The following is a 20,088-nucleotide window of genomic DNA, read 5'->3' as shown; positions in this document are numbered from 1 at the left end:
GATATTTGTTTTGGTCTGGTCACTTCTGTGGATAATTTTCCCCTATCACAGGAGAATATTGGGCCCGGTACCCTGAGATCGCTATCCTGGTCTGGTCACTGCGGTTGATAATTTTCCCCCATAACAGGAGAAGATTGGTCCCCGTACCACTGAGATCGCTATCTTAGTCTGGTCACTGCGATTGATAATTTTCCCCCATCACAGGAGAAGATTGGACTCGGTATCAGTGAGATAGCTATCCTGGTCTGGTCACTCTGGAGGATAATTTTCCCCCATCACAGGAGAAGATTTGACCCGGTATCAGTGAGATAGCTATCCTGGTCTGGTCACTGCGGTGAATAATTTTCGCTTATCACAGAAGAAGATTGGGCCCGGTACTCCTGAGATCGCTATCCTGGTCGGGACACTGCTAAGGATAATTTTTCTCTATCACACAAGAAGATTGGCCCGGTACCCCTGAGATCACTGTCCTGGTCTGGTCACTGCGGTTGATAATTTTCCCCCATAACAGGAGAAGATTGGTCCCCGTACCACTGAGATCGCTATCTTAGTCTGGTCACTGCGATTGATAATTTTCCCCCATCACAAGAGAAGATTGGACCCGGTATCAGTGAGATAGCTATCCTGGTCTGGTCACTGCGGTGAATAATTTTCGCTTATCACAGAAGAAGATTCGGTCGGGTACCCCTGAGATCACTGTCCTGGTCTGGTCACTGCAGTGGATAATTTTTCACTATCAAAAGAGAAGATTGGGCCCGGTACCCCTGAGATCACTATCCTGGTCCGGTCACTGAGGTGGATAATTTTCCCCATCACAGGAGAAGATTGGGCCTGGTACCCTGAGATCGCTATCCTTGTCTGGTCACTCCAGCCAGGGACATGTTCTGTCGTGCCTGCATTACTGTACTAATGGGAGCACCGTTGAGCTGTCCCCCGGAAATGGGGTGTATGTGATGCATGCAGCTAACTGAGTCCCGGTCCACACACCATCCTTACCCGGGAGTGGGACATCACACCTCTGGTTGAGGTGCAATGCCTCTGTAGCGACCGAACCCTCGGGGCGCTACAATACCATGGGCCAGAGACTACTGTGATTGCTCAATTGCCTCAGGGCGACACCCTATTGAGACTTTCCTTTATACTGAATAGATATATATGTTATGCTGGAATAATAAACACATCTTTCCTGCGCCATTTCTCTTCAAGAGAAGTTCAGTATCTGACTCTGTCTGTCCGATATCAAAGCTTCACGTATACACTTGAATAAGTTAATTTGGCAAGAGATAAGCAAAGAGTTGGGGTCCTTTGAACCCCACTTCCACACCCGGAGATCTTTGTTTAGGTCTGGTCACTGCGGTGGAAAGTCCTCCCCGTCACAGGAGAAGATTGTGCCCGGTACCCTGAGATCTCCGTTCCTAACCTAGGGTAGGATTTATGCTGTTCTGCATCTGATCATTAGACGGACCGGGCCTTCCTTTGGCTGAATTTCTCCTGTATAATCATGATCCACAAACCCTTCTCTTGTTTCTTCCTCTCCTATAAATGATGGTTCTCCTGGGGCTGTGGATCCTCACTGTTATTTGGCCAGAATCAGAGAAACATCTGGAACAGTCTGCTAATATGCAGGACAAAGCAGCTGAGAGGAGGAAATCCGTGGGTCCTTACGCACCACCCTGAAAGGCTGAAGACTGAGCTTATCATAGCACGGACCACCTGATCTGCGATATTCAGGAACTCACCACTTTCCTGCACGTCTTGCTCAGGCTTCACTCAGATTGCCGTATTGTACTTGCGCACAGAGGATGCCGCACTGACCAGTGGTAGCCAATGCCCTGTATACTGTGTCACTACTTGGTTCTGACCCAACTCTACTGTATATCCTTGTGTACTGTATAGTGTGCAAATTCTCAGTCCTCACCGGGCTCCAGATCGCCCATGTTTTATCGTGTGTTACTATTTGGTTCTGATACAGCTCCCGACCCCCCTTACTGTATATAGTGTGTGATTACTTGGTTCAACTGACCAACTTTGGATTTCCTATATTCGATATTGTGTGACTCCTCGGTTCTCACCATCTCTTGTCCCTACTGAATAGAGTATTACTACTTGGTTCTGATCCAGATCCCCCTTTACTGTATAATGGATCAGTTGTGTCATTACTTAGTCCTGACCCAACTTTGTTTCCTCTCATACTGTAGAGTGTAAATTCTTGGTTCCCAACCAGCTCTCCATCATCAAAATTCTATAGTGTGAGACTACTTGGTACTGACCTAGCTCTAAATCATCATGTTCTGTTAAAAGTGTTACTGCTTGGTTCTGACCCAGCTTTGTATAGCTCTGTGCTGTGTTTTGTGTAACCACTTTGTTCTTACCTGGATCTGGGTTCCACCGTAACGTACAGTATGTGACTACTTATTTCTGGATCTCCCATACCGTATGGAATATTACTACATGGTTCTGCGTTGTCCACTGTACTGTATAGTCTATCACCACTTGGTTCTGATCCAGCTTCATATCCACTGTTCTGTGTAGTGTGACTATTTGGTTCTGACCTGACTCTGGATCTCTCATACTGTATGTGCCTGTGTTCGTGCTGCGACAGTTCTGCTGCTTTGTGCCTCATCTTGTATGGTACCGTCCACCTGTTTGACCGCTATATGTGACCCAGTTCTATTCCTGACCCAAATTAGCTTCTCAGCCACCTTCATATCCCAGAGACTTTTCCAGGATAGTGACCAGAGAAACCCAGCAGTTAAAACTCAGTAACCTTGGACTCAATGCGAGGTGTTTCCAGTGCCATGCTGACTGGGTCCTTCACTACTAGCTACTGAGCAGGACTTGGACTGTGATCTTCATTCCTCAAGTATGATTGTCTCCTCAGATAATGAAAGTGTCATTGTGAGGATCTGAGGTTGTGGGTTGTAAGTAATCACCTAGGCAGGTTAACAATGCAACAATATTTTATTAATCACATCCACGGTAATGCAGCAATTCCAAGTAAATGGCCAAAATACAGTTCCCAATCTGGGTTCATTAGTTCCACTGGCTTTGTATAAGGCCATACTCACTGTCTCCCAACCTTTGGTTGGCCCACAGATTTTCATATCTCAAGCCAGTATAGTCTGTAGCCACAGTCCACGATCCTCCAGATGACAGATAAAAGGATGAAGCACAGGTATCTAGTAGCAGCAGTCCTTCAAGAAAGTTTTAATCCAAACAACATATTCCCAACTGTAGCCCATTTATCCCGCTTAGTTGATAACTTTTCTCCAACACTCCGTAAGCAATTTATCCATCAGCTCCACGTCCACAACCATAAATCCTATCCCTTCGGTGTCCTTCCACCAACTCTCCACTCAAACATGTCTCTTCTCCCTCCAGGGCGCAGCCCACACCCTCTTAGACAATTGCTTTTTGCTGTAAGAATGAAAATATATTTCAGACACTCATTGCTGGTGACCCCGGTGGTGATCGCCCTCTCAGAGAACAATGGTCTAAGGATCCTGAGATAAGGTCCCTAAATCAAAGCATTGATTCCTGAAGCTGAACTGATGAGCAAACAAAATCACTAATGAGATTACTGCCCACATAGCAGATTTGATGCAGAGCGTTTTTGCCTCTCTCTGGCAGATTTACATGCGTTTTTTTCTGCCAGAGAGAAGCGTTTTTTCAGCGTTTTTAGATGCGTTTTTTCAAGCACTTTTCCAAGCGATTTTGAACATCACTTGGAAAAGTGCTTGACAAGTTGATCACACAATATAAATCCATGCAACCGGCAACCGGCATGGATTTATAATGTGTGAACAACTTAGATGCTTTAAATGCAGCATCTATAGTAAAAAAAAGAATTAAAATGTTAAAAATAAAAAAAAACTGTATGTGCTGCAATGGGGCTGGAATGCTGAGGGAGAAAGGATCCCACTACCCTGACCGGAAGAAGAAGAGGCGTATGTGGTACAAGGAGAAGTGTCCCGGACTAGATGGGACACCTCAGAGTCCATTAACCAGCATCTGCAGCCGGTCTGGGTAGAGGGCGTGGAGGCTGTGGGGCTCCGTGACTCCGGAGGCTCAGTCACATTGATAAGAGACCATTTAGTACCGGACCAATGTATTGTACCCGGCAGCTGTATGTTAATCAATGTAGCCGGAGGAGACCATCGCGTGACCATCAGCTGACTAAATGACGTCACCGCAGGTCCTGACAGTACACTGCGGGACGCTGAAGAGAGAAGACCCGGCCGGGAGCAGACCGGAGGAGACCGGGGGCCGCCGGAGAGGTGAATATACAGGTTTTGTTTATTTTTAACTTTTTTATTTCTTTTTTTCACCGCGTGGTAGCCGGGATGAGAGGAGTTGTAGTCTCGTCTTCATCCCAGGTACCACACGCACTGCAATTACGCTGCAGCGTAATCGCGGTAGAAATGGTCATGCTGCGTTTTGCAAAGTAATGCGAATTCGGCGCGCAAATTAGCGCATAATGTGCACAGCACATCCGAATTCACATTGCTTTGCATGGCAGACTGTTTTACAAGCGTTTTCGCGGCCGTAAAAACGCCGCAAAAACGCTACAAAAACGCTATGTGGGCACATAGCCTAAGGATGAATTTAGTGCACATACTGACAAGCAAGCAGAACTATATAAAACATTACAAGTAAATCACTAATAAAACATAATAATATCGACAGAACTGGTGCTCTGTGATGGAAAAGTATTTAGTAAGTGGCCAGGTCCTAACACTCCTTCCTCCCTTACTTTTTCAGCACGGACACAAATGTAAGAGGTTTCACCTTTATGAGAACGAAACTTTATATCATCCAGGTTCCTCAAAGCAGATTCCATGTCATCCTTGTGAATAAATTCCACAGTCCCCAATCCCCCCTGGTACGCATGGTAAACATCTCCAGCTTCTCTCATATGGTCTTTCAGATCCTGCCAACTCCCCGATAGGGGAAGCCCTGAGACAAGGACTCTATTTATTTCGCTGGATCAGGGGTCTGTCCCTTCTGCGGTGTCCTCCATATCCTCCCCCTGATTCCCGGTTTGTCACATATCCGATGAGAACCAAACTTGTATCCATTGTGACCAACCCCAGGCTGCTGACCCCCAGCTGGGGGGATGGTCACTTGGCGGCCTGGTAAAGGGAGCTCTGGAGTGACAATATCTGGGCTGACCAGGGTGATGGTAGAACTAGTGTCCCAAAGTCCTTGGGCCTCCTCCCTGATGTAATTTACCTCCCCTAGGACACCTTTCTTCATGGTGACAGTCATTACATTTTGTGTATCACTCACCGCTGACATGTTGATATTGCTCCTTTCTCTATCGGCTGATGCAGTGTGAACCGGTCCTTGGCTTCCGGTTACGACATTGGCCCAGTGGCACACCAATCCTGCTTCCAGATTGTTTCCCAGCAACACCTCTACTGGTAGGTGCCGCACTACTCCTACATCCACCATTCCATAACTGTGACCCCAGTCTAAAAGAAGTCGGGCCGTCCGAATGTTCAAAGATTCTCCTCCGGCTACATTGATTAACATACAGCTGCCGGGTACAATACATTGGTCCGGTACTAAATGGTCTCTTATCAATGTGACTGAGCCTCCGGAGTCACGGAGCCCCACAGCCTCCACGCCCTCTACCCAGACCGGCTGCAGATGCTGGTTAATGGACTCTGAGGTGTCCCATCTAGTCCGGGACACTTCTCCTTGTACCACATACGCCTCTTCTTCTTCCGGTCAGGGTAGTGGGATCCTTTCTCCCTCAGCATTCCAGCCCCATTGCAGCACAGTGTTCACAGGTTGGGGACACGGATGGTGTGGGCTAAAATGTTCCCGGCATTCCCTGGCAAAGTGTCCCATGCGTCCACAGTTATAGCAGTTAAGCCATCCTTGCCCCAACAAGGGCAGTACTTGGGGGACTTGGGCAACCTCCCCTTCTTTGTGAAATCCGAACTCCCTGCCGTTCCTCCTCTGGCCGGTCCATGGGTTTCAATGGCCTCCCTGTAAGCTCCTGTTCCCGACTCACTGGGGCTGTACGTCCACAAAGCCCTGGTCGATTAGCAGACCAATCATCAGCCAATCTTGAGAGCTTCATCCAGGCTGAGTGGTTTTCTATCTGCCGCCCATTCTTTTAACCCCTTAAGCCCCGCGGGTGGTTTGCACGTTAATGACCAGGCCAATTTTTACAATTCTGACCACTGTCACTTTATGAGGTAATTACTCTGGAACGCTTCAACCGATCCCCCTGATTCTGAGATTTTTTTTTCGTGACATATTGTACTTCATGATTGTGGTAAAATTTCTTCGATATCACTTGCGTTTATTTGTGAAAAAAATGGAAGTTTGGCGAAAATTTTGAAAATTTAGCAATTTTCAAAATTTGAATTTTTATGCCCTTAAATCAGAGAGATATGTCACACAAAATAGTTAATAAATAACATTTCCCACATGTCTACTTTACATCAGCACAATTTTGGAACCAAATTTTTTTTTTGTTAGGGAGCTATAAGGGTTAAAAGTTGACCAGCGATTTCTCATTTTTCCAACAAAATTTACAAAACCATTTTTTTAGGGACCACATCACATTTGAAGTCACTTTGAGAGGTCTATATGACAGAAAATACCCAAAAGTGACACCATTCTAAAAACTGCACCCCTCAAGGTGCTCAAAACCACATTCAAGAACTTTATTAACCCTTCAGGTGCTTCACAGGAATTTTTGGAATGTGGAAGAAAAAAATGAACATTTAACTTTTTTCACAAAAATGTTACTTTAGACCCAATTTTTTTTATTTTCGCAGGGGTAACAGGAAAAAATGGACCCCAAAATTTGTTGTGCAATTTCCCCTGGGCACACTGATACCCCATATGTGGGGAAAAATCACTGTTTGGGCGCACGGCAGGGCTCGGAAGGGAAGGAGCGCCATTTGACTTTTTCATTGTAAAATTTGCTTGAATAATTAGCAGACGCCATGTTGCGTTTGGAGAGCCCCTGATGTGCCTAAACAGTGGAAACCACCCAGAAGTGTCCCCATTTTGGAAACTACACCCCTCAAGGATTTTATCAAGGGGTATAGTGAACATTTTGAACCCAGAGGTACGGCACAGAATTTGATAACATTAGGTCATCATATTGAATAAGTTGTCATTAGTCTTGAGCGCAAGTGCTCGCTACTTGAGTTTGCATCGGGTACTCAGGTATGCACCATGTACAGCGTGTGCTCGAGTGACATGCTCGAGTCCCCGCCCGCATGTTTCACGGTTATTAGACACCCAAAAAAAAACATGTGGGGATCGCTCGTGCATAGCAGGCAATCCCCGCGAGTTTTTTTTGGCCGCGAAGCATATGGGGCAGAGACTCGAGCACCCGCGATACTCAGTGCATACCCGAGCACCCGATGCACACTCAAGTAGCGAGCACTTGCGTTCAACACTAGTTGCCATACCATCATCTTTTTTTTTTTTTTACTTTTGAAAAAAACAACAACCCCAACCCTAACATTAGCACAACCCCAACCCCAGTCCTAGTGTTTATTTTTTACGCTGTTCCTCGTGCGGTATAAGTGATGAGATGACTTTATTCTTCGGGTCGGTGTGATTACAGCAATGCCAGAATCATATGGGGTTTTTATGACTGACAGCTGTCACACACTAAAAGACACATATTCTGTAAAATCTAGTTTTTGCATCACTTTATTCTGAGAGCTATAACTTTTTTATTATTCGGCTGATGGAGCTGTATGGCAGCTTGTTTTTTGCGGGACGAGATGACGTTTTTAGTGGTATCATTTTTATTTATATGCGTCTTTTTGATCGCGTGTTACTCCATTTTTTCTTTGGCGGTATGATGATAAAGCATTGTTTTTTGCTTCGTTTTTTATTTTATTTTTTTACTGTGTTCACTGAAGGGGTTAACTAGTGGAACAATTTTCTAGGTCAGGTCGTTATGGACGCGGCGATACCAAATATGTGTACTTTTATTGTTTGTTTGGTTTTTTTTCATAATAATATTTATTGATGGGTACATTATATTTTTATTTTTAGTGGATTATTTTTTTTATATTTTTTTTATATTTTTACAAATTTTTTTTTTTTTTTCACTTTCAGGGAGTTTTTACACTTTTTTACTTTGTCCCACTCTGGGACTTTCACTTTTTTTATTCTGATCGCCTGCATGGCACAGGAATGGAGCACCATCCCTATGCCATGAAGGCTGTCAGCGGTGCACAGTGTGAAGATTGTTTTGTCATGCACTGCGCATGTCCAAACAATCTTACTGCTGTCTGGTGACCCGGATGTTGTCATGACGACATCGGGTCGTCATGGCAACACCCGGGAAGCCGCGGCAGACAGCGCTGGAGGCCGGAAGAGGAGGTGAGTATCGCCGATCACCTCCCCTTGCCACCACAATGCTGGGTTAATGTGCTGAGAGCGGTGCGGGACTGCTCCCTGCACATAGTACCGGGTGTCAGCTGTGACAATCAGCTGACACCCGGCGGCGATCGCGCTCGCACAGTCTGTGTGCGCGCGCGATCGCGATGACGTACTAATACGGGTCTGGCTCTTAAGTCCCAGGGCACAGACGCGTATTAGTACATCTAATGTTGTTAAGGGGTTAAATTACCTGGGAGCTTTGACATAAATTGTTCCAGCATGATTATATCCATTACATGTTCTGCTTCCCGAGCCCCCAGTCCTTCTATCCACCGAGTGCATGCCGTACGTAGTGTGTTGGAAAACTCCCGATGTGTGTGTGCAGCGGACTTGTCAGTCTCCCGAAACTTCCTCCGGGAGGTTTCCGGTGTGACCGCATACCTCTCTAGTAATGCGCTGAGAATGGTATAGTAACATCTCTGATCCCGAGAAGACAAGTTATTAAAAGCTTCTCTTGCTTTTCCGGTCAGGCCAACACTCAAAAATCAGGGCCAGTCACTGACTGACACCCCATGCAGCAGACAGAGGTTCTCAAATAACCGGAGATGTTCATCAATATCCGAGGTGTCCTCATTAAACTGTGGTATATCCTGGTACCTTAAAGATGCAGGCCCCTCTCTCCTGTTATCCACGGTCCTCTGCGCTGGGGCGGGTGGGGTACTGCTACATGCACATCCAGATATTTGCTTAACACTGCCGCCCGCTCTATCTCCGTGGCCCACTCTTCTAACGCGTCCAGCATCCGCCTCAACTCAGTCGGTCGATCCTCCATCAACCGGATGACAGTCCTGGGCTGTTGTCCCTCATCCACGTCTGAATTGACCTCCTCATGTGGTTGTTCACGTTCCCAATCGTTCAAGCGTTGCATTAGGGTCGCCCGATTGTCCTCTGTCAACCACTCTAGTTCTCTCAGAACAAAGGGTTCTCAGCTCCTCCTTCTTGAGCCTCTTGCAGTTGGGGTCTGCCATCTCTTCTGCCAAGTCACCGCTCAGTAACTTTCCCTGGTATGCTGTCCAGAGATAGGTGATCCCACCTGCTGCCACCACTTCACTACTAGCTACTGAGCATGACCTGTGCTGTGATCTTCATTCCTAAAGTATTATTGTCTCCTCAGATAATGAAAGTGTCATCCTTATCATTGGAGGATGAGAACAGCTTCTTCTGAAAAGTTGCCACTGACACCCAACATACCAATCATTTTTCTTAGAGGAAGGAACCCCGCTTCAGGTTTTTGCCATTTCCAGTGATCTGGATTCTTCTTCGTGACTCGCCCATGGGGAGATATGGGGGAAACTCGGTACCCGGGCCGTTATCTTCTTGGGATGTCACGGCAGTCGGCTCCCGGGCCCGTACCCTGGGGTCACTCTTTAAAAAGGGGGGTTTGTTACTTGATGGGATGAATAACAGTTTTTGTCTCGTGACGCCACCTGTGGTTTCCAGTAATGGGTACCGGCGCTGCAGCAGACCTCTGGAGCAGATGTTAGGGCAGCTGGGTTGGTGTGGCTCTCCACAGGCAGAGCACAGCTCCAGGGCAGTGTAGGTGCAAATGGTGATGCTGGGCATTGTAGTGCAGGAGCGATAGCGTGGTAGAAATAACTGGCAGAAACAGTGGGGTGCAGTCATCCGAGTTTACTCAGTTATTTAGGCTCCTCAGGTGGCACTATTCAGCCGTCAATCTCCCACATCGCGCTGCGTTTACCAGGCAGGGGTTCAGCACTCTCCCAAGTATCTCAAGAGCACTTAACTGGACCCCTCTCTGTATGTTCCTCTCTTAGCCGACTTCCCGCGCTGGGTCTTCTCCCTCCTGCCCTACACCCTGCCACACAAAGTCCCGATCGGGTACCTTGAGATCCCTCTGGGCAACTTGAAGTTCCCGGACCTTGCTTGGTGCCCTTCTCGGCGGCTTAGGTGCGGAGGTGGCAACTGCACCTTGAAAGTGCAGAAACCTCCGGTTTTCCAGCTGAGACTTGAAGTAACTCGGCTAGTCCAGGGACCGGTTCCCTTCTTGCGGCCTGATCCCTCTGTCGCCTGGCAGATTAGGGCGTACGGGTGCCGTCCTGCACTCACCGTACCCCCTGGGATCCCTTCAGTTCCTGGAGCCTTCCTCCCTTGCTCCCACTCCTCTCTCAGCCTTGGGCATAACAGGCTGAGCCTGTCTCCCGAGCAGAGCTCTTGCAGAGCCCCTGCTCCTCTCACTTCTCCTCCTCTCACTCTCTGACTGACCACCTCTCTAAGATGGCGCCCCTTTATATACACCTCCTCTTCAAGTGCTCCCCTGTACTGCGTCCTCCACCCACACCCACTACATGGTTCCCCCTCACTTTGGTTCTCCCCATTCCAGCCAGGGACAGGGCAGCAAAAAGCAGTGCATATTGCCCTTCCAGCCGGCCTGGAGCAGTGTAGTGTTGGATGCAGGTGTTGGGGTCCCGGGCAGTACTCCCTCCTTACCGGAGAGAAGGAGATGCCACACCTCTGGGTGAGGTGCAGTACCTTTGTGGGGACTGAACCCTCAGGGGCGCCACATTCGCTTTTGGCATCTTCAAGTACTTGGCCGCTCCTTTTTTGATTTTGGCACCTTCGGGAACTTCCTCTGCTTTACTCTCAACATCTTTGTGTACACTGCTTCTGTTTATTTTTGTTCTTAGCTTCTTCAGGTTCCCGCCTTCTTCTTCTTTGCTTTTGGTATCCTCAAGTACCCATCTTTTCCTTCCTTGCCCTCTTTTTCTTTTTTGAGCTTGGCATTCTCAGATACCTGGATTTTTCTTCTTTGAGCTCAGCATCCTCAGGTAGACAGCTTTTTCTTCCTTGCTCTAAGCATCTTCAGATACCCAACTTCTGATTCTTTGCTCTCAGCATCATTGTGTACCTGGCTTCTTGTTCTTTGCTCTTGGCATCCTTAAGTACCTAATAACAAATTCTTTGCTCTTAGTATAATTGGATATCAGGTTTTTGTTCTTTGTTTTCGGCATCTTCTTATGTGAGCACTGTATGGCGCCCCCTGGCTGTATTATGTGGGCACTTTATGGCGCCCCCTGGCTGTATTATGTGGACACTGTATGGCTTCCCCAGGCTGTATTATGTGGGCACTGTATGGCGCCCCCTGGCTGTATTATGTGGGCAGTATATGGCTTCCCCAGGCTGTATTATGTGAGCACTGTATGGCGCCCCCTGGCTGTATTATGTGAGCACTGTATGGCGCCCCCGGGCTGTATTATGTTGGCACTGTATGGCGCCCCCTGGCTGTATTATGTGAGCACTGTATGGCGCCCCCGGGCTGTATTATGTGGGCACTGTATGGCGCCCCCGGGCTGTATTATGTGAGCACTGTATGGTGCCCCCGGGCTGTATTATGTGGGCACTGTATGGCGCCCCCGCGCTGTATTATGTGAGCACTGTATGGCGCCCCCGGGCTGTATTATGTGGGCACTGTATGGCGCCCCCTGGCTGTATTATGTGGGCAGTATATGGCTTCCCCAGGCTGTATTATGTGAGCACTGTATGGCGCCCCCGGGCTGTATTATGTGGATACTGTATGGCGCCCCCTGGCTGTATTATGTGGGCACTGTATGGCACCCCCAGGCGGTAGTATACCGGCGTCCTCCTCTGTAAACCATCTGTCTAACTGAGCAGACATGAGGCTGACATTAATAGTATTTCCAGACCAGCTCCCGGAGAATTCTCACAATCCGTCACATATGGATCACATAATAGACTGGAATGTCGTCCAGGTCAGAACGCAGCACAGGCTGGATCCAGGCCCAGGGCGGCCTCGGGGGCACTCGGCAGAAACACCCTGACATTTCATAGGAGCCAAAGAGAAGGGGGGAGACACCAAGGAGAGGAACAGATGGTGAAGAACAGAAGAGGGGTCTGAGAAAAGAGGAGACACGGAGCTTCATCAACAAAATCTAGAACAAAACCCTGCAAGTCTGTTCTCTGGCCATGTACCGATGAGCAGCAGTTGACGCGTTAACAATGAGGTCCATTGTGGTCCCAGATTCAGGACAATCTCAGGCATCAGTGAAATTGAGCCAATGACAGGAGAGAAATGATCAGCAGACATGCTATATGATGTTTATTACAGAGCTCCGTATACACCCATCTGTATGGCACTACGCAGTCTGACAACCTGACACCAATCTGTATGGTGGCACCTTGTCTGACAACCTGACACTCATTTGTATGGTGGCACCTTGTCTGACAACCTGACGGTATTTGACTTATGATCTCACAGCTCGGGCAAATCCAACTCTGTTCCTGCTGCGGTCAAATGCCACAAAATATTCGCGGATGAAGATATCTCCAAGAATCCAAGGACCAGATGTGACCTGGAAGCCGCTGGTGCACGATCCGGAGAACTGAAAAACATAGCGGACATTATTATTATTTATTTTTAGAGCACCGTTGATTTCCAGGTGCTCTACATGTAAACTAAATACAAATATAAATTACAATAAATTACATTCTACAGCATAATGGGGAAGGAGATAGTAGGTTGGGGGGTTGTGGCAGCTCCGGTGGTGGTGAGGAGGCAGCAGAGTCATTGCAGGCTGTAGCTTTCTTGAAGAGATGGGTTTTCAAGTTTGATCTGAAAGTTCTGAATGTGGTGGATATTTGGATGTGTTGGGGTACAGAATTTCCGAGGATGGGGGATTGTCGGGAAAAGTTTTGGAGGTGATTCAGTGAGGTGCATATGAGTGTGGAGGAGAGAAGAAGGTCTTGGGAGGACCTGAGATTGTGTGTTGGAAGATATCCGGAGATTAGTTCGGAGATATATGGAGGAGACAGATTATAGACGGCTTTGTAGGTCAATGCTAGCAGTTTGAACTGGATACATTGGGCAATTGGGAGCCAATGAAGGAATTTGCAGGGGTCAGAATTGGTGGCGGAGTGAGGAGAGAGAAGGATTAGTCGGATAGCAGAGTTAAGGATGGACTTTAGAAGTGCGATAGCGTTGGCATGGAGGCCACAGAGGAGGATATTACAGTAGTTGAGGCTGGAGATGATGATGGCACTAACATTTTAGTAGATTCAGGGTTGATGAAAGGATGGATTCAGGAAAAATGTTTGAGTTAGAGGCAGGAGGTGGTTGGGGTTGTGATGTGCAGTGTGGAGGATAGGGTAGAGTCAAGGGCTACTCCGTGGCAGCGGACTTCCACTACAGGGGAAGCGTGATGTAATTTATTATGATAGATATATCAGTTAGGTAGATTGAGAAAAGTAGGGGTCCGAAGATGGAGCCTTGAGGGACACTGACAGAGTGGGGGGTGGAAGTGTGGGAGTGGGAGATGTTAAGTCTACAAGTAGAAAGGTATGAGGAGATTCAGGTGAGGGCGAGGTCTTTGACACCAAAGGAAGAGTGGATCCATAGTAGAAGGGAGTGGTCGACTGTGTCGAATGCACAGGATAGGTATAGAAGGAGGAGTATAAGGATTGTCTGTTAACTTTGGTGGTAAGTAAGTGAATATCTATGTGTGAGTGGTTTCTGCGGGGGGTGTGCTAGTTGCTGGATATAGGGGACAAGTGAGGTGGACAGGGATGAGAAAGTGAGTAGATAATGGTCAGATGGGGGAGAGGTGAGGTTTTGAGGCCAGAAAGAGAGCAGAGGCAGGGTCTAGATAAGGTCTAATGTTTGTGTGTCCGTGTGGGTGGCTGTGGAGGGTCACTGAGTAAGACCAAAGGATGAAGAAAGCATCAAGAGTTTGGAGGCCGACAACTCTCAGGTGTCAGAGGGGATGTTGAAGTCGCCCATGATGATGGTGGGAATGCCAGCAGAGAGAAAGTGTAGAAGCCAGGAGGAGAAGTCAATAAAGCCATTGCTCAGGCCCGGGATAGGTATATGATGGCCACTTGGAGGTTGGAGGGAGAGTAGATACGAACAAAGTGCATTTCATGAGAAAGGAGGAAAAAGGACAATAGAGGTGGGATTGGGTTGAAGATGCAGTTGTTAGAAAGAAGACCCATTTCTCCATTGTGAGGACAAGGAGTGTGGGTGAAGTGAAGCCTACCGTAACATAGCACAGCAGAGAAAGCTGTATCAAAGGGTATAAGCCATGTTTCCGTGAGGTCCGGGAAGAATAGATCGCGAGAGGTAAAACAGTTGTGGATGATGTGGAGCTTATTGCAAATGGAACAGCGTTCCAAAGCGCTCCAGAGAAAGGGAGCAACGGAGTGGGGGTCAAAAGAATCGGTTTTATGTTGCAGAGATTGCAGTAGTTTCTAGTAGGTGGGGAGTGATTGGAGGGAAAATTAGTGGGTGGTGTCAGCTGTGGAGGTCCAAGAATGAAAGATAAATCACCAGCAGTAAGGAGAAGCAACGAGAGAACAAACAAGTGGGAAAAGGAGAGTGTCCGGCTTGTTTTGTATTTAGTATGATTAGGGAAGCAAAAACTGTAAGGGCCGATGTAAGCCTGGTGAGAGCGGAAGTGTGGGGAAAAAAGGGGCAGGGGCAGTCAGGAAACAGCTGTAGGACCTTCCGGTCACTTCTGGTATATGTCTAATGTGCACTTCATAGCTGCACTTGATGGAGCTGCACGTGCAGACAACGGTCACCATAGACCTGGGCCTCCAAATTTATATACCATCAATTTTACATGACAGATACTAGGTGTGAACAGAAGGGAGGAGGAACATGAGATGGGTCAGAGAGTCCATGGAGGGGGATGTAATAAGAGACAGGAGATAATATGAGCAGTTTGATAATTACACAGGAGGGGATGAAAACACATAACAAAAAAAGACAGATATACAGGTGTGAACTGGAATCAATGGAAATCATGGATATTCTAATCAGGAAACAGGGGGCAAGCCAAAAATAGACAAATATTCATCAGTACTCAGCGTCAATACTGCCAGAACTGAAAGAGGGACACATAGAGCATGCGGACCACCTGGAACATATAGAACATCTAAAACAGGCAGGACATCCAGAACACGTGGGGCATCTAGAACACATGGGACATCTAGAACATGTGGAGCATCTAGAACACAATGGAACATACAACATCTAGCACACATGGGGCATCTAGAACACACAGAACATACAACATCAAGAACACATGGGACATCTAGAACATGTGGAGCATCTAGAACACATGGAACATACAACATCTAGAACACATGAGGCATCTAGAATAAGCAACATCTAGAACACATGGGGCATCTAGAACACACAGAACATACAACATCTAGAACACATGGGGCATCTAGAACATGTGGGACATCTAGAACATGTGGAGCACCTAGAACACATGGAACCGACAACATCTAGAACACATAGGGCATCTAGGAAACACAGAACATACAACATCTAGAACACATGGGGCATCTAGAACACACAGAACATACATCTAGAACACATGGGGCATCTAGAACACACAGAACATACAACATCTAGAACACATGGGGCATCTAGAACACACAACATCTAGAACACGTTGGGCATCTAAAACACGTGGGGCATCTAAAACACGTGGGGCATCTAGATGCCTCATGTGTTCTGGATCTCCCATGTATTCTAGATGCCCATGTGCTTTAGATGTTCTAGATGCCCCCCACATTTTCTAGATGGCCCTCACATGTTCTGGATGCCCCTCCATTTCCTAGATGGCCCCCCACGTGTTCTAGATGGCCCCACGTATTTTAAATGTCCCGATTGTTCCAGAACACAAGGGGCATCTAGAGCATGCGGGGCATCTAGAACATACACAAAGATGATGAAGCCAGAACCGGGGAGGGTTAGGACAGTGAATACACTAGGGAGGAATCGAGATACAGAGAAATGGATAAAGTGCATGTAATGCCAGAAGTCTCACCTACAAGATGGAGTAAATAGAATTAACAGGAACCTGACAGCTGATACCTGTGCCCGATCCCCGGCAGCCTGTGTCAGGCAGTAGCTGTATGATGTCAGTCACGTATACCTCTGACAGACTGCAGCGGTACTTTACCAGCCGCTAAGACTGAGCCGCACAGCGGACTAGTTACACAGCCGGTTCCCCTTCTCCACCCGCTGTCCTGGAGTGACAGGTCTCTCCCTATCCACGCACACAGACAAGGGCAGATGCCAGATAACAATGACACGGTGGATGATGGACATGACCGGGCTGGTCATTTACCGGACAGATAAGGGAGAGTGAGGGGTCCCTAAAACCCACCATGAATGATAATATATGTGAGGCCGATGACAATCTAGAGGCCCCTGTGGGTGGAGATAGGGGAGGGGGAAAGAATTTGTACACGACTACCATTAATTCCCCTAAAAACAACAACTAATCATTAATAGTTAAAATATCCACAAAGACAAAGCAAAGTATTTATATCTGAGCCAAACTGGTTTTCATCCTACATAACTGACAGAGAATGAAGGATAAACTATAAGACAACTGGATCGTCCACATAGATCTGAAAGTGTAAGGGAACAAAGAACAGGTTTCCTACAAGAGGCCAGAAACTTCCGATAGATCCAACCCCTGCCTGTGCCGCGGAGGTCGGCACCCCAAGGGTACGCAGAATGGTGACCCCGCTCAACAGGGGCTGGATCCAGTGAACCCTAACCTACCTGATCCAACCCCAACCTGTGCCGCGGAGGTCGGCACCCCAAGGGTACGCAGAATAGTGACCCCGCTCAACAGGGGCTGGACCCAGTGAATCCTAACCTACCTGATACAAACCCTGCCTGTACCGCAGAGGTCGGCACACCAAGGGTACGCAGAATGGTGACCCCGCTTAACAGGGTCTGGACCCAGTGAACCCTAACCTACCTGATCCAACCCCTGCCTGTGCACGGAGGTCGGCACCCCAAGGGTATGCAGAATGGTGACCCGGCTCAACGGGGTCTGGACCCAGTGAACCCTAACCTACCTGATCCAACCCCTGCCTGTGGCGCAGAGGTCGGCACCCCAAGGATACGCAGAATGGTGACCCCGCTCAACAGGGGCTGGATCCAGTGAACCCTAACCTACCTGCAGCCGGGAAATATAAGATATGTAGCTGTAGGGTCACTGCTCAGATAAAGATACTTCATTCATCCTAAACATGAGGTCAGAAATAGTAATTGGACATAATCTAGAATTCAACATGTGGTGGACGATCCATCACTGAATAGTGAAAATCACTGGATAAACAGCAAAACAATCTATAAAACTCCTTTAAATCATGCAAAATCTGCACACGGCACATGTCCAATAGATAAAAAGCTCCACATGATGCGTGACGCGTTTCCCCCCTTTGGTATTGCTTCATCAGGAGGCCACAAGGAAGGATACAATGTACAGCTGCATCTCACTAAATTAGAATAACATCAAAAAGTGAATTTATTTCAGTTCTTCAATACAAACAGTGAAACTCCTATATTATATAGAGTCATTACACACAGAGGGATCTATTATATAGAGTCATTACACACAGAGTGATCTATTATATAGAGTCATTACACACAGAGCGATCTATTATATAGAGTCATTACACACAGAGCGATCTATTATAGAGTCATTACACACAGAGGGATCTATTATATAGAGTCATTACACACAGAGGGATCTATTATATAGAGTAATTACACACAGAGGGATCTATTATATAGAGTAATTACACACAGAGGGATCTATTATATAGAGTCATTACACACAGAGGGATCTATTATAGAGTCATTACACGCAGAGGGATCTATTATATAGAGTCATTACACACAGAGCGATCTATTATATAGAGTCATTACACACAGAGTGATCTATTATATAGAGTCATTACACACAGAGTGATCTATTATATAGAGTCATTACACACAGAGCGATCTATTATAGAGTCATTACACACAGAGGGATCTATTATATAGAGTCATTACACACAGAGGGATCTATTATATAGAGTCATTACACACAGAGGGATCTATTATAGAGTCATTACACGCAGAGGGATCTATTATATAGAGTCATTACACACAGAGCGATCTATTATATAGTCATTACACGCAGAGGGATCTATTATATAGGGTCATTACACACAGAGGGATCTATTATATAGAGTCATTCCACACAGAGGGATCTATTATATAGAGTCATTCCACACAGAGTGATCTATTATATAGAGTCATTACACACAGAGGGATCTATTATATAGAGTAATTACACACAGAGGGATCTATTATATAGAGTCATTACACACAGAGTGATCTATTATATAGAGTCATTACACACAGAGGGATCTATTATATAGAGTCATTGCACACAGAGTGATCTATTATATAGAGTCATTCCACACAGAGTGATCTATTATATAGAGTCATTCCACACAGAGTGATCTATTATATAGAATCATTACACACAGAGGGATCTATTATATAGTCATTACACACAGAGGGATCTATTATATAGTCATTCCACGCAGAGGGATCTATTATATAGAGTCATTCCACGCAGAGGGATCTATTATATAGAGTCATTCCATGCAGAGGGATCTATTATATAGAGTCATTCCACCCAGAGTGATCTATTATATAGAGTCATTACACGCAGAGGGATCTATTATATAGAGTCATTACACACAGAGGGATCTATTATATAGAGTCATTACACACAGAGGGATCTATTATATAGATTCATTACACACAGAGCGATCTATTATATAGAGTCATTACACACAGAGGGATCTATTATATAGATTCATTACACACAGAGCGATCTATTATATAGAGTCATTACACGCAGAGGGATCTATTATATAGAGTCATTACACACAGAGCGATCTATTATATAGAGTCATTGCACACAGAGAGATCTATTACATAGAGTCATTACACACAGAGTGATCTATTATATAGAGTCATTACACACAGAGGGATCTATTATATAGAGTCATTACACGCAGAGGGATCTATTATATAGAGTCATTACACAGAGGGATCTATTATATAGAGTCATTACACACAGAGAGATCTATTATATAGAGTCATTACACACAGAGTGATCTATTATATAGAGTCATTACACAAAGAGGCGCGCGTCAGCATTGGGCCTCTGATAGACATTGAATGTCACTGCTATACGGCACAAAATATAAAGTCCAGGCTCAACCGATAGAGTGAAGGTGCCAGGAACTCAACAAGACTATATAATATCTACTAGGTTCTGGCACTCAAATAATAATAGAAAGTCAATGGATGTGTTTCAAACAGGTGGAAGCTTTAATAGATTCTCCAAAACAAAGGTAGCTCAAAAAGATGCCCAACGTTTCAACCCCACCGGGATTTTCATCAGGGGCTTCAAAAAAGCTTGAAATCAGAGTGTCATGAAAACGACACCCACTTGGGTCAGACCTTGCAGCTCTCTGGCGTCCCCTTATCCTGCTGGTCAAACACGGTATTGACCGAGGATACGCACGGGTGCAGCTGCTCTAATTTATGTCGACTATTGCGGCACGTGATGTGACAGGACGTATATATACCACCAGTTCCTTCCAGGAACGTATATATACCTCCGACCAGCCACCCTTAAACCACAATATCACATAAATACTGGTATACTGCCACCACCGATCGCTTAACAGGTGGATCGGGTACCCATTAGGTAACGTGAATTAGCGGGTGAGGAACGTGTTTGCTCGACATAGGACAAGAAGGACGAAACTGGTAAATAATTAATGATTTACTCCCAAAAGTGG

General features: G+C 46.4%; 1 protein-coding gene across 1 annotated transcript in view; it reads right to left on the bottom strand.

Annotated features, from left to right (window-relative positions):
• Positions 1–3,143: 3,143 nt before the first annotated feature.
• LOC141164575 (pepsin A-like) overlaps positions 3,144–20,088 on the bottom strand; it is a 224,975-nt gene continuing 208,030 nt past the window's right edge. The window contains exons 9-10 of the mRNA XM_073649973.1: positions 12,663–12,788; positions 3,144–3,417 (exon numbers count right to left, since the gene is read on the bottom strand). Coding sequence (XP_073506074.1) covers positions 3,400–3,417; positions 12,663–12,788 — 144 coding nt within the window. The 3' untranslated portion in view covers positions 3,144–3,399. The remainder of the gene's footprint in view (positions 3,418–12,662; positions 12,789–20,088) is intronic.

The sequence above is a fragment of the Phyllobates terribilis genome, unplaced genomic scaffold (genome assembly GCF_046119375.1).
Source record: "Phyllobates terribilis strain yellow unplaced genomic scaffold, ASM4611937v1 Scaffold_1__5_contigs__length_1240528914, whole genome shotgun sequence".
Taxonomy (NCBI): Eukaryota; Metazoa; Chordata; class Amphibia; order Anura; family Dendrobatidae; genus Phyllobates; species Phyllobates terribilis.
The sequence above is the reverse complement of the archived record's forward strand: the minus strand, read 5'-3'. Positions and strand labels throughout refer to the sequence as shown.